Here is a 15217-nt window from a genome sequence, read left to right as displayed (position 1 = left end):
TCATTGAACACATGTTGCATTGAAATCCTGTAGGCTGTGTTAATTCCTTTGAGATCTTAGATCTTTTCAACGAAAGGTCACGTGTATACATGAGAATCATCAACTCTACTGAACTAAGTGCAATCACAGCCCTTCAGCTTATGATTTTTAGCCTAACACTATTATAATAAAATAAATGTTTGAAGTCAGCCTATGGCCAGATTCTGGTTCAGCAGTTACAGCTGTGAGATTGTGGCCAAACTGGCCAACCCCTTTGAGCTTCCGGGGGTTTTTTTGTTGTTGTTTTTGTTGTTGTTGTTTTGTCTGTAAAACTGGGGAGAAAAGAGGGAGAGGGGATAATGTAGACCTCATAGGGCGGCTGTGAAGATGACAGGAGATGCTGTACTGAAAGTGGTTAGCACAGCAGCTGGCACACAGTAGGGGCTCTCTTACTGTTACTACTAATAATACATTCATCATTTTCAAAAGTTATGAATAGATTTTTCCTTAACTAAAAGACATACACATTACGATAAAGAAAATAAAGGAAGTGACCCTTACCTTTAATATCTAAAACTAAATTTGGCTTCAACTTGCTGTAAATCCTGCCATCGGACTTCAAGCTCCAGAACTGGCTGTCAGCATTCTGGTCCAGGGCCAGGCCTAGCTTGGAGCCAGATGTTACCAGGCTGCCCACAATCGTCAGGCAGCAGTCTTCTGCTATCTGCTCAGTGGAAAAGACCAGATATCTTAAATATGTATCCAGCTGTAAGTCTCATAACAATTATTTCTCTGGTTACATTGAGCTTTAAAATTATCTTAGTTCCTAGCTTCATTTACCCCACATGAGGCAGTTCAGCTCTTAGCAAACTAGAATCGGACAATAAATATTTATGCCATTTATTTCAGATGACACGAATGATGGGAAAATCTCAATGTTTGTGCATCGTCAGAGACTTCTGCCCTTTGCAAGACTATCTTACTAGTAGGGAAAGCCTCATAACATTAGAACTGCCCATCATATTCTTCCCTGTCATAAGTGACCATGATCCCAGGCAGGTTCTGTAGCTATATCTCCCTCTGACATCTCTACCTCTGCTTGGCCTGACCTTCCAGTATATGACTGCACCTCTAATTTTGTAGCACTGGGTGGCTAAAGGGCATTTTATCATTTTAAAACTCGGAATTGCATTTATTAGCATTTGTCTTTCCTTCATGAGAATTAAAATTTTCTAAACAGGCATGCTTTCCAGCTATGAAAACAGAAAAATGCAGACTCACTAGAGGGTGTTTTAATGCAAAGATTTTATGAGCCCTTCCCTGAAGTGAATCTACCCTTAATATATAAATAATATATGGCAGTCATGTTCACATGCCATTAACAAAAATTACTGGCCAGGTACAGTGGCTCACAACTGTAATCCCAACACTTTGGGAGGCCAAGGTGAGAGGATCACTTGTGAGACCCTATCTGTACAGAAAAGTTTTAAAAATTAGCCAGGTGTAGTGGCATGCACTTGTGGGCCCCAGCTACTCAGGAGGCTGAGGTGGGAGGATCCCTTGAGCCCAGGAGGTCGAAGCTACAGTGAGCTGTGATTGCACCACTACACTCCAGCCTGGGCAACAGAGCTAGACTCTGTCTCAAACACAAAAACAAAACAATGTTGCTATAAAAATGCCTGTTAAAAGTGTATTATTGTAGGCCAGGCGCAGTGGCTTATGCCTGTAATCCCAGCACTTTGGGAGGCCAAGGCAGGTGGATCACAAGGTCAGGAGATCAAGACCATCCTGGCCAACAAGGTGAAACCCCATCTCTACTAAAAATACAAAAAAGTTAGCTGGGCGTGGTGGCACACGCCTGTAGTCCCAGCTACTCAAGAGGCTGAGGCAGGAGAATCGCGTGAATCCGGGAGGTAGAGGTTGAAGTGAGCCAAGATTGTGCCACTGCACTCCAGCCTGGTGACAGAGCAAGACCCTGTCTAAAAAAATTAAAATAAAATAAAGTGTATTCTTCTATATTGAGATGAAAGCACTGCGATAATCTAGGAGACTTTTTCTCATTGACCTATTGAATTCAAAGTTGTTAAATAACATCACTGAAATGTCTGTTAGAAATAACTGCTGAAAGACACCATTTTCTTGGATTGTTTAAGACAATTCAAAGGCAGAAAGCTTCTTTTCATGATTCCATATTACAACTACTTCTGTTTCTCCTGCTAGTCCTTCTATGCATGTCCAAACAGTACTTCTGTTTACTGAAAGAATTCCCCCTCCAGCACAACAGACCCAATTAACGAGTTGTACTCCTTTTCGCAAGGCTGTGTTCCTTCTGCTGACTCACGGGGCACCAGGTTTTTTTTGTTTTTTTTTTTTAAAGAAAATCAGGAGCCAACGGTCAAGCTCACAAAATCAAGGAGTAAAAAAGTTTTATCTACCATAGAAGCATGAGCTTCTTTCATAAAAATCTTACTACAGTCAGCTTTTAAGTGTCTGTTAATAGTAGGAATGATGCAGGAGGGACATGGGCCATTTTCTAATTTACAACATATGACACTTAGGAAATGGACTGTGTAGCACACAGAGGGATCTCTTTACCCTTCATCCCGTTCTGTGGATTTCCCCAAAACAAACCAAGAGTGATTTTTGTTGACAGGGCTGGAGCTTATAGTTTGTTTCTGTAACAGTTACATTAAGGAAAAAGGGAAGAATAACACACTTCCTTTTTCTACTACTATATAAAAATCAAGCATAGAAATAAATATTCTATCTTGGATCAGTGCTATATTTACCTTTCATTTTAAGTTCCTAGACTGGTTCTATCAGAGCTAGGATATACTGTCATGAAAAAAACAAATTCATTTCTGAAAGTACTCCAGGAATTGTGAAATTGCATCTACTTGAAGAAAAGATCAAAAGCATATGAAAGGATGAGTCACCTCCTAGCAAAGCCATCACAGGCCCCCGTGGAATCCTAAAGCTCACCCTGCATTTGATACATCCTTCTTGATAGATCCAAATCTGATCATCGGCCCCGACATCCTCCATGACCTGTATCCTCAGAAGCTTCAGATCCTCTAAGTTTCCATTGGTTGACATGAATAACCCTGTTGCTTTGTTTCGAAGTCTGAAATAAATTCGCTTCTAGAAGACAAAACCCCCAGCAGTTGTTATACCAGATGTGCTGCTGGAAGCACTGAACAAGCATGAATATCAGGAAGAATCCAAAGTGAGATATGGATTAAGGGTAATTACCATACTCAAGAGTCTCAGAGGTTTTAAATTTTCTCAATGAGAAGAGTTTGACAAAATGTCAAAGCGCCTGAGGCAGGGTGCCTGCCTGTGGATAACTGCGTTTGATGTTCAGTTTGATGGCCTTCTGAAGCAGCCACACCTCTTAGCACCAGAAACTGAGCCCAGATTATTGGGGCAGGGAAGGAGTTTATGGGGTGAGGCCAGTTATAAACTTTGAATAAAAAAATTGGATAAAAAGTTGGATTGCATTTACAAAAAAATTTCAGAGAAGAGTCTATACAGAGCATGGAAAGGAAGAAAATACCTGAACAAAAGGTCGTAGAGAACCTATTTGGCGACAGCCACTGAATTCATACCAATTAGGTACTTCTGCAGGTGACAACAGGAACTGTCGCCCTCTGTAACTGCCATATTCATAAGTAACCCATCTGAAAACAAAAATAACCACAGTAAGTGGCAATTTTCATTTGACAGTGGACCCCAATTACATTTATTTTTAGAATGCTTTCCATTTCTAGACTGAACTATATACTTTTAACATACATTGGGGGAAAAATGAAGATCTTTTCTAGAACACTTAAAAGAAGTAATTTCTTGCAAATAGCAAATTTTTGTTACATGAGTACTTATGCCAAAAAGTTCCATTCTTGAAGAGAAATAGGTAAGTTTTTTCCTCCATAAAGCAATGAAATATTGTCTTTTAGTGGATTCCTCAGTTCTTCCAGGGAACTATTCATAAAATAGCTTCAGTTGTAATAATGGATCTTTAAGTTGTTAATATTTCCAAAGCTCTTAGTAGGTGCTAAATAGGGTTAAATAATAAGTTTTGTCTGCAGTGAGAGTAATCTTTGTTAAATCTAAAAAACTGCTAAGATACTCAGTTCCCTTCCGCTCAGATGCTACCGCTGCACACCTGAGGAATTACGGGTTTAAGCGCAGACTGGCGTGGAAGCAGCCCAGCGCCCTCCTCTCTTGCATATTACATCAGGGAAGAATGCACTCTACTTTTAATACTGGAACTTAAATCCTGGATAAAATTTTATCATTTTAGTCATCTTATCATAAAAACAAAATATTAAAACCTACTGCAAAAAAATCACCCATAATTCTACCACCCTAATATTCTATAATTTTTTTTTCCAGGTAGGTCTCACCCAGGCTGAAGGGCAGTGGCACGATCACAGCTCACTGCAGCCTCAACCTCCCAGACTCAAGTGATCTCCCACCTCAGCCTCCTGAGTAGCTGGGACTACAGGCCTGCACCACCACACCCGACTAATTTTTGTGTTTTCAATAGAGACAGGGTTTCAACATGTTGCCCAGGCTTGTCTGGAACTGCTGGGTTCCAGTGATCTGCCCACTTTGACCTCCCAAAGTGCTAGGGTTACAGACGTGAGTCACTGCGCCCAGCTTCTGTGATTTTTTTTATTTTCTTTTTTAGATGGAGTTTCACTCTTGTCACCCAGGCTGGAGTGCACTGGTGTGATCTCAGCTCACTGCAACCTCCACCTCCCGGGTTCAAGTGATTCTCCTGCCTCAGCCTCCCAAGTAGCTGGGATTACAGGGGCCCCACCACCACACCTGGCTAATTTTTGTATTTTTTAGTAGAGACGGGGTTTCACCATGTTGGCCAGGCTGGTCCTGAACTCCTGACCTCAGGTGATCCACCCGCTTTGCCCTCCCAAAGTGCTGGGATTACAGGCAGGAGCCACTGCACCCAGCCCGGCCTGATTATTTTTTAAATAGATGTAGTCCACCCCAACATCTGTTGTACACAGGTAGACCATACCTATTGTTTTTGTGAATAAAAGAAAAATACTTTCTTAAAAACATGTATTACATTGATGGTACTCATTCATTTTTATATCTTATTCAAAAGCATTCGAAGTTGAGGGGAAAAAATCTTTCCAAGTTGACCTTTAATCATCTGTATAACATCTGCCAGTCATTCCCAGCTAAAGGAAAATCCCAACCCTGAGCTCCAAAATCAGAGGACTTGCTCTTTTTTAAAGGGATAAGTAAAGTCAGCTCTTTCTTACTTGCTAGACTATGAGAGGTGTTAAAGACAAAGTCCTTACCTTAAATAAACTAAAAATCTGGATAATGAAATAAAAGATGCTTTACATATGACTTTTCCCAGTGGAAAAGTGTTCTACAAAGGTGCATAATTATTAACCCTCACAAAAAGAGAGGGTATATGTCAATTAGTTTAAGATAATATAAGAGAGGGAGAAATCTGATCAATTTTTTTTTTTTTAAATTAAGATAGGGTCTTGCTTTGTCACTCAGACTTGAGTACAGTGGCGTGAACACGGCTCACTGCAGCCTCAACCTACTGTGCTCAAGTGATCCTTCGGCCTCAGCCTCCTATGTAGCTGGGACCACAGGCATGTGCCACGACACCTGGCTAATTTTTAAATTTTTGGTAGAGATGGGGTCTCACTTTGTTGCCCAGGCTTTTCTTGAACCCCTGGATTCAAATGATCCTTCTACCTCGGCCTCCTAAAGTGTTGGGAGTACAGGCGTGAGCCACTGTGCCCAGCCCAAACTTGATTTTTAAAATGATCTATTTTATTGAGTCAACAAGTAGGTAACTCACATGCCACCAATAACCTGAACAGAGCGTATTTGTGTGTTGAATCCCAGGGATCGGAGATTGACAGTTTCTGCATTAAGTTCAATCTTTTTTCCTTTGAAGTCTTCTCTTTCAAAGAGAATAATTGTTGGTTCAGAAAATTCCTATTGAGGAACAAAAACAATGTTCAGTTATTCATCTTTGTTAATAATTCAAACTTATGTGAAAATCATCTTGTTACAAGGACAAAACACAAAAAATCTGCTAGATTTGGCCTTTCCATAAACTCCTTTTCCAAGGGAGCCTGGATGTTTGTGTACTCCAAGCTAGAGAGAAAGCACAGAGGGGCAGTTAGTTTCTCCATTGCATAGGAAGGCAGGTAAATATAAATAGTTTGTAAAACAGGAAAAAAAAAGAGAAATAGGTATACGCTGGGAATATCGACACTTCTGATGGCATTTATTTTTGACTTAGCCATTTTCACTGGGACAAGGAGGGGCTGGAAAGTCATGGACATAATTGCCGAGGGTCAGAGGGCTGTGGCATCTGATGTTTAGTTGCTTGGTGTACAGTGGTATTGCCTAATCAGGGAACCTTCCTCTTGTATGTATTTTCAAATGTCTTTTTTTTTTTTCTGTTCATCACTAAGACAATGATTCTGTGTACTCATGCTCCCAAACTTTCCTGTAGGAATCATTGTCAAGAGGAGAGAAAAAAAACAACAGGATGGAAGCTCTATGTTCAAACTGTCAATCATTTTAAAGAGGACAACAGCACAAACGTTCACTGTTCAGCAAAATGAAAAGTTGGCAGCTTATGCCTGTTTTTTCAAATTATAGACACTTTTGATTCTACATTAATCTCTAATGATAGTACTGCTAAGATCATAAATGATGCATTAAAAAGCATGTGGGAGGCCGGGCAAGGTGGCTTACGCCTGTCATTCCAGCACTTTGGGAGGCCGAGGTGGACCGATCACTTGAGGTCAGGAGTTTGAGATCAGCCTGGCCAATAGGGTGAAACCCCATCTCTACTAAAAATACAAAAACAAACAAACAAAAAAATTAGCCGGGCATGGTGGTGCATGCTTGTAATCCCAGCTACTTTGGAGGCTGAGTGAGAGACTAGAGAATCACTTGAACCTGGAAGGCGGAGGTTGCAGTGAGTCAAGATCATGCCACTGCACTCCAGCCTGGGCAACTGAGTGAGACTCCATTTCAAAAAAAAAAAAAAAAAAAGCATGTGGGGATTACAATTTTTTCCCTATCCTGCTTAAAGTTTGTGGAAAGGGTGCGGTACCTTACTGCTTCATTTATGTGGATGTGTCCTGACTTGTAAAAAGATTTTGTCCGTCAGTAAACAGAGCATGTTAGTGTGTAGAAGTAGTTTGTGTGGTCTAGGAATTAGTTTATATAAAACATACACGGAGGAAAGAAGACAAAAATTATAGTAGTATTACTACTTTGCACTTTTATTGCACTTTTGAGATGGCATGCCCAAAAATGTTCTAAACACTTTAGTATTAAAAAGCAATTAAATAATTTTGAAGTATTAAGTCACAAAGATATGTAGTCTTCATATGGGTAAAACATTCATTTCCTCACAATTAAAACATAAAAAGATGTCATCTATAGCCTTAGAGTGTTGTGAGCATATATGCCAAGTTCTGGTTGAGGGAAGGCATTGAAATTTTCAAATATATACTTGTAGGTAGCTTTTAGAATTCTAGGCAGAATAACAATCAAAGTCTTATTCATTACTTGTAAGCTAATGAATCTTACTACCTCATTTCATGTTTCTTTGTTACTATTTTCATGTCTCAGTAGCATTTTTGCTATTTAAACAGGCAGGCAGGGATGAGATGAAAACCAACTCACATATGTTCTTCCTACCTTTAAAACTAAAATGAGCAATTATGTGTGTTTAAAGCTTTTTATGAGAAAGCAGTTACCAAAAACTAATAAAAATGTCAGAAACGACAGATACTTCCAGACTTTAATATCTGAACATGATCTTGCAGTTTTGTTCTATTGAATATTACTTCCACTACATCAAACTGAAAGATTTCTGTCCAAAAGAGGGCACTATAATCTGGATTAGCACATAGTGGCAAACTGGGAGAAGTCATTTGATTGCAAATCTCTAAAACACACAATAATAATAGACTAAAAACCTATAAGGAATTTCTTCAATAATAACAACCAAAGGTAGAGGAAGCCAAATTGCAAAGGTTACAATACACAATTCCTTGAATAGAAAATGCAAATTATAAATAAGAGATACCAGCCTCACTAATAGTGAAATACAAATTAACCCAATGACGACATACTGCTTTCTGCTCATTCTATCAAGTTGACAAAAATTAGAATGAGAGAATATTCAGTAATGGCAACAATGTGTACTGCTGGTGGGAGTTTCAAGTGGTGGGATCTGGCAGTACTGAATGAAACTGCCTGTTCTTACATGTGAAATCCAGTAATTCTACTCCTAATATATAGTCCAAGAGACTCCCACTCAGGTCCATAGGGATATGCATATGAGGATTAAGTGAGTAAAACAGGGTGGTGGAAAACGTGTACCAGTTAGAATCAATAAACTAGATGTACACAGAGCCAAATGGACAGTTCCATCTCCAAGCCCTTAACTAACTTTAAGAGCAGGTTCTACCGGCTGGTTACCTCACTCTGACCATCAGCTATATGAGGCATACATTTCTGCAACACTATTCACAATGACATACTTACAACATCTATAAAACGAAGAGACTTGAAAGTTGCTCCAGGCGGGCATCCCATTGCAGACAGACAAGGATAATGGCCTTCTTCCAACACGTACTGATTGCCAGTGAAATTTTCTCCATCATATACAACCCAGCTACAATGGGAAAAACCACACACATGCACAGAATATGCAACTTGAGCACTCCCATTCAAGAAGTCTGATTTTTAGAGGTGGCCTGCTATAAAATAAACACAATGCTTGTGGCAAACAGAGTTCTTTCTTCAAAAATATTTGGATATATTTATTGCATTTCTGCTTGTGGCAAAATAATATTCATAATAAGTCAGTTAACTTTGCATTTGGGAAACAAACTTCTTTCTCCACATTCTTTCTGACTTCCCCAGCCTCCAGCCTTCCTTGCTCTTCTCATGGGTGCCACCGTTTGCCCAGCCAGTGGAGCTTCAAGCCCTCAAGTCCTTTTTGAATAATCCTTCTTCAAGCTTTGTGACTAGTTAATCACCAAGGCCTATTGATTTGGTCTATTGATTTCCTTCCAAAATTTCTCGCACACTCCTCTATCCTCATTTCTAATACCTCTGCACTGGGCCAGGAGTCAAAATACTATATTGACTTAGACAAGTCACTTAGCCTCTCTGGTATCAACATTATTCATAAAATGGTGATTTACCATGCTTCCCTAGAAGTTTGTGGGTTTTTTTTTTTTTTCCTTTTTTTCTTTTCTTTTGGTGGCCGGGGGACAGAATCTCGCTCTGTCACACAGGCTGGAGTGCAGTGGCATGATCTCGGCTCACTGCAACCTCTGCCTCCTGGGTTCAAGCAATTCTTCTGCCTCATCCTCCTGAGTAGCTGGGACTACAGGTGCATGCCACCACACCTGGCTAATTTTTGTATTTTTAGTAGAGACGGGGTTTCATCATATTGGCCAGACTGGTCTCGAAATCCTGACCTGGTGATCTGCCCACCTCGGCCTCCCAAAGTGCTGGGATTACAGGTGTGAGTCACCGTGCCTGGCCCTGTTGTTGTTGTTTTTAACCCAACAAATGGCTTTTGAGGATTGTGTGTCAGGTACTTTTCTATTGCTGGGGATACAGCAGAGAACCAAAGTCCCTGCTCTCCTGAAGTTAATACTCTAGTGAGCTGAGACAGGTAATTTTAAACATGCACAGGACTGGAGGTAATAAATGAAGCAGGCAGGGGATAACGAGGAGTGGGGATGTGGTAGCAGTATGTCCAACAAACTAGGAAGCTTTACTATCCAACTATGTATTTGCCTTTTTTGTTTTTTCCTGAGACAGAGTCTTGCTCTGTTGCCCAGGCTAGAGTGCAGTGCTATGATCTCAACTTACTGCAACCTCTGCCTCCTGGGTTCACGCAATTCTCCTGCCTCAGCCTCCCAAGTAGCTGGGATTACAGGTGTGTCACCATGCCCGGCTAATTTTTGTATTTTTAGTAAAGACAGGGTTTTGCCATGATGGCCAGGCTGGTCTCGATCTCCTGACCTCAAGTGATCTGCCTGCCTCGGCCTCCCTAAGTGTTGGGATTACAGGCAGGAGCCACTGCACCCGGCCTCCATCTGTGTATTTGAATGCAAAGTCAGTGCTTTTTTGCTGTGCAATACTAAAGGATAGGATAGCATTATTTCAACCATAAAGAACCACATGATTAAAGGCACTATTACTACTATTATTAAGAGACTTAAATCCTCAACACCTCTTGCACAGATTGCTCCAAGGCTTTCCTGACCGAGTTTCCCTGACCTTGGGCTCTCCCCTCTCCATGAAGCTTTTGTACAAGGATTGTTTCAGCATGGCACTTTGAGCCCATTGCCTTTGCCCTGAGTCTTGTGTTTCCTGTGGAAGCCATCTAAACTCAGTGTGCTCAGCTTTGCTTCTCCTCCCAGTACAAAGCCCTCCCAGCAAGCCGGACTGGTGTGCTCCCTGATTCGCGTGTCCACCAGCTCCACTCCAGCGTGTACTTTCTACCTTCCTGTTAATGCAGAGTGCTGATCCTGTCCTTTGAACAATCCACCTTGGGAGGTACCTTGGATTAACTAGAGCCCAACTCTCCCTTTCTAGATGATGGGAAGACATACAGAGTAAAGAACCTGCTCTGAATTCCATTACACAATGAGATGATCTTCAGCTTCTCCAACCAACCTGAAGCCCGCGTCCTCTGGCGTCTAGTACTCAGATGTCGCGAAGCACGCCATTGGACTAAGATGGTGGTTTCGCATAGTGCCAAGCACCTAACAGGCACCACTAAATACTTGCTGATGTGTGAATTCTGTTTTACTCCAGTGATTCAGCTCTGCCAGGCCATTGTTTCACTTACCTGCCTCCTGAAACTCTGCAAGACTTGGTAGAAAATGAATCATCAATTTGACTTGTTGTTTCTTCAAAACTTTGACTGTGACCTTGAAACTGTGGTTCTGAAAACAAGTGAATCTTTGAAAAAGTAAACAGAAACACATAAAATTATTTTCCTAAACACATTAACTAATTTAGCCTTTGAAATGATGACCTAAACATGACCTGTTGACTTTTGTTACAGTAAACTGGTATAAATTTTATAAATCCTTTAATTTTCCATGTCTACATTCATGATCAGTTAGAAACATGTTAGCTGGACCTTTCATGACTATTTATTTAATTCAGAGACATCAAAGTAAAATGCAACAACAAAGGTAACTTTCTATAGAACACCCTGTTGTGAAGCTGTGAGGTATTTTAAAGCTTTATTGTGGTCAGAAATCATTGTTCATCAGTTCTGACATTAACGACAAACAGTATTTTGGAAAGACATAGTGTAGTTTCCTTCCTTCTCAATGGAAGACACTTGCTGACTTATCAGAATCCTGTAAATGCCAATAAAGGAGGCTACAGTGGTGTTTGTTCCTCTATAATTATGGCTCTGTGGACACTTCCATTAAAAGGCCGAAATAACAAATGTACACTCCAGATGATGTTAAGAATCAGCATTCAGAAAGCTTGAGTGAGACCATAAAAAATGTCTAGTGTCGACACAGCAAATCTGAAAATTCATTTTACCATCACAATAACTAGATGCTATTGTTTGAAATATTAATCTCAATGTATTAATATAAACTGAGTCAATGTAATGATATAAAATTCAGCTTTATACAATAAGAGCATTTTATAAGAATTATTTAGACATGGGTCAGTACTGTCAATTAACCATTAAAGTAAACTTAAATCTTATTTTTTAAATACAATTATGCTTTCAGGCATAAAAATGAGTAAAACTAACAAAATGTCCCAAATGTCTGATTTTTTTTTTTTTTTTTTTGAGACAGGGTCTCTGTCACCCAGGCTGGAGTGCAGTGGTGCGATCTCGGCTCACTCCAACATCTGCCTCTTGGGGTTCAAACAATTCTCCTGCCTCAGCCTCCTGAGTAGCTGAGCTTATAGACACAAGCCACCACACCCAGCTAATTTTTGTCTTTTTAGTAAAGACGGAGTTTCCCCATGTTGGTCAGGCTGGTCTTGAACTCCTGAGCTCAAGTGATCCGCCTGCCTTGACCTCCCAAAGTGCTGGGATTACAGGCGTGAGCCACCACACCCGGCCCCAAATGTCTGACATTTGAAACATAAGTTCAGCTTTTCAATGGAAGGCCCCTCATATATTAATATAAAAGAATATTTTTAAAGTTACCTGATTTCGTCTCCTTGGGCCAGTGAAAGAATCCTAAAAATTTTTAAAGGAAGGAGAAAAGGAAATGAATAGAACAAACACATTGAAAAAGTTTTTTTCTTCTAGATTATTAGCAATTACTGCTAAAAATAAACTCAGAATATTTTCCATAGCAATTACTATTACATGAACCAGGAACACACATTAAGGAAATCCAGAATTCAGTTAAATATTCTCATACAAAAATATAACTCCTTACCAAACATATAGGTTGAACAGAAGAGATCTTACAATTTTTGCCTCCCCAGTCCTCAAAACTGGTATAAAATCCTTTATCCAGTATATACTGTTCTCCTGTGAAGTCAGGATTTTCATAGGCTACCCATCTAAGAAACAAAAGCAATAACTTGTTGGAGTTCATATTTTACATATAAAACGATCACATATTTGGATAACTATGTATCATACAGAAACTTTCATTTGTTTTGCCAATTGAAATTTTAATTTTTCTGATTCTCTATTAACCTTTAGAAGCAGATGGGTTTGTCTATAGGACAAATCAAAATGGTAAGCCAGCAGAGAAGAGGGAACACTTATACACTGCTGGTGGGAATGTAAATTAGTTTAGCCGCTGTGGAAAGCAGTTTGAAGATTTCTCAAAGAACTAAAGATAGAACTAGTATTCAACCCAGCAATCCCATTACTGGGATATACCCAGGGGAAAACGAATTATTCTACCAAAAAGATACTTGCACGTGTCTTGTTTACTGCCGCACTATTCACAATATCAAGATATGGAATCAACCTAGGTGTTCATTGATCAATGGTGGATTGGATAGAGAAAGTGTGGTACATATAAACCATGGAATACTATACAGCCATAAAAAAGAATGAAATCAAGTCCTTTGCAGCAACTTGGATGCAACTGGAGGTCACTATCCTAAGCGAATTAACACAAACAGAAAATCAAATACCAAATACTTATGAGCAAGAACATATACTTATGAGCATGTTCTTGCCCATAAGTGGGAGCTAAACATTGGTCATGCATGGACATAAAGAAGAAAAAAAAATAGGCCCTGGGGACTACAAAAGGGGCCAGGAGGGAGGGGGGTTTGAAAAACTACCTGTTGCATGCTATGCTCAGGTTGACGGGTTCAACCGTACCCCAAACTTCAGCAAATCATGCAATATACCCATGTAACAAACCTGCACATGTACCCCCTGAATCTAAAATAAGAGTTGAAAAAAAACTTAATGCAAAAGAAATGGTAAGCCTAAGGGTATCTTGACATGAACTTTTTGGCGTTCTCGCTTATCAAATACTATTTCTTGAGAAAGCTACAAAGGCAGTACTTCTCTGTGCTTTTTTTTTCTAATTGTATTCTAAGGAAACAAAACAAACAGGACTTTCAAGAAGAACCTAGTTCTTTTAATAAGCAATCAATAAGTCCTTTCATTCTCAACCTTAAAATATTTTTGCAGAAAAATCTTAGGAAGCTGTGTCTATTACACAACAAACCACACTGAAAAAGAAGTTAACAGAAGAAATGCTTTTAAAAATGCAGAACTAAAATATTGTTTCCAACAGTGTTTCCAACATCACATAAATATGTAAAAATTAAATAAACAAAATTGAGCAAACTCATAGAAATACTAAAAATAAATCTCTTTTGGAATGTTTTTTTCTCTTTTAAGTGATCTACACCCAGAGGAAAATCAACAAAACCAATTTAATGATGCTATTTCCTATGCAAAGATAAAGTCTTTGAAAGGAAAAGGTTTTTCAGTTCTGTTATATTAAAGAGATACTTAATACCATTATATTGAAGACATTAAGTATCTTTTCAATTAATTCATCATTCTCATGATCCTCTCAAAGCTTAAAGGAATAATATCTATGTATGTATTATGTAGGGTGATCAGAACTTTGCAAAATGTTTCCACATCTGTTATCACATTTAATCTCCTAGGGAGGTATTGGTGTTCCCATTTTACAGATGGGAAAAACCTAAGACACAGTAAGTTAATTCATTTACCAGGTGCCAGGAACTAGACTGGCACTAGATATACAAAGATGAAAAAGACAAAATCTCTGTCCTCCAAAGCCCACAGATGGGTAAGAAGCATCACATGGAAGTATTTGTTGGTATTTGTTTTGAATGGGAAATGACTTGTCCAGGGTGACACAATCGACTATTGGCCAGAACGTGACTGAACCTACCTGTCCTGAGGCCCACCAGGCTCTCCTTGCTTTGTGACCCAACTCGCCATGTGCCCTGGAAAGTTCCCTTTCATTTACTGTTCTAGTAAACCATGCCTAAAACAGTCCACACACTTTATAATTAGGGCAGATTATGATTTTACTATCCAAAGGGCTGATTTAAACAAAAACTCAAGTACAGTAATTACTAGAATATGAACAGCCATCAAGGAAAAAAAGAACACTGCCAAAATCTCCGTGAGAAGTAGCTAATGACAGCCAACATCTGTGCACTCACTCCCGGCCATCCAAATGGAGAAGCTGCTGTATGCACCCCTCAGTCTTTCAGGAAATACAGCCCCCTACCACCCCCCAACCCCCGATTTCAGAACCTCACTAGCAATTTTTAAAACCTGTTCTTTTTTATTTTTATTTATTTTTTATTTTTTTTAGTAGAGTCAGGATTTTACCATGTTGGCCAGGCTGGTCTCAAACTCCTGACTTCAAGTGATCCACCCACCTCAGCCTCCTAAAGTGCTAGGATTACAGGCGTGAGCACTGTTCCCGGCCTAAAAACCTATTCTTTATCATTGAGAGGTGAGGAGATAGGAGACCTGGCTCCACCTGTGGCCATGACATTAACTTTCAGATAATTTTGAAGAACTCACTTAACCTTTGTGAAAGTTCATACTTTCAAGTGTAAGTAGGAGAGTGGGCCAAGGTCCCCGGGCTGACCAGGTGATGCTGTACAGCACACGGGTACCCGCATGTGCTGCCTCCGCCCACAGGGCCTCAGGCTTTACCCCCAGCATGAA

General features: G+C 39.8%; 2 protein-coding genes across 7 annotated transcripts in view; one reads left to right on the top strand and one right to left on the bottom strand.

The window, feature by feature from the left end:
• Window positions 1-11124, top strand: part of RTN4IP1 (reticulon 4 interacting protein 1) — a 77050-nt gene extending 65926 nt beyond the window's left edge. For 3 of the 6 annotated variants that reach the window (XM_055113997.2, XM_055113998.2, XM_055113994.2), the window contains exon 11: window positions 4379-5070. In XM_055113997.2, the coding sequence (XP_054969972.1) occupies window positions 4379-4449 (71 nt within the window). In that variant the 3' untranslated portion in view covers window positions 4450-5070. Of the gene's footprint in view, window positions 1-4374; window positions 5071-10623 lie in introns of those variants that run through there. The other 3 variants (XR_008625741.2, XM_055113995.2, XM_055113996.2) reach the window with 2 other exon arrangements.
• CRYBG1 (crystallin beta-gamma domain containing 1) overlaps window positions 1-15217 on the bottom strand; it is a 209565-nt gene that overhangs the window by 5975 nt on the left and 188373 nt on the right. Inside the window, exons 14-21 of the mRNA XM_003824339.5 lie at window positions 12459-12585; window positions 12221-12253; window positions 10880-10992; window positions 8551-8680; window positions 5831-5970; window positions 3536-3659; window positions 2962-3120; window positions 541-703 (exon numbers count right to left, since the gene is read on the bottom strand). Of these exons, the coding sequence (XP_003824387.3) occupies window positions 541-703; window positions 2962-3120; window positions 3536-3659; window positions 5831-5970; window positions 8551-8680; window positions 10880-10992; window positions 12221-12253; window positions 12459-12585 (989 nt within the window). The remainder of the gene's footprint in view (window positions 1-540; window positions 704-2961; window positions 3121-3535; window positions 3660-5830; window positions 5971-8550; window positions 8681-10879; window positions 10993-12220; window positions 12254-12458; window positions 12586-15217) is intronic.

This window comes from Pan paniscus, chromosome 5, assembly GCF_029289425.2.
Source record: "Pan paniscus chromosome 5, NHGRI_mPanPan1-v2.0_pri, whole genome shotgun sequence".
Classification (NCBI taxonomy): domain Eukaryota; kingdom Metazoa; phylum Chordata; class Mammalia; order Primates; family Hominidae; genus Pan; species Pan paniscus.
Note: the sequence above shows the minus strand (reverse complement) of the source record. Positions and strands in the feature narration are given on the sequence as shown.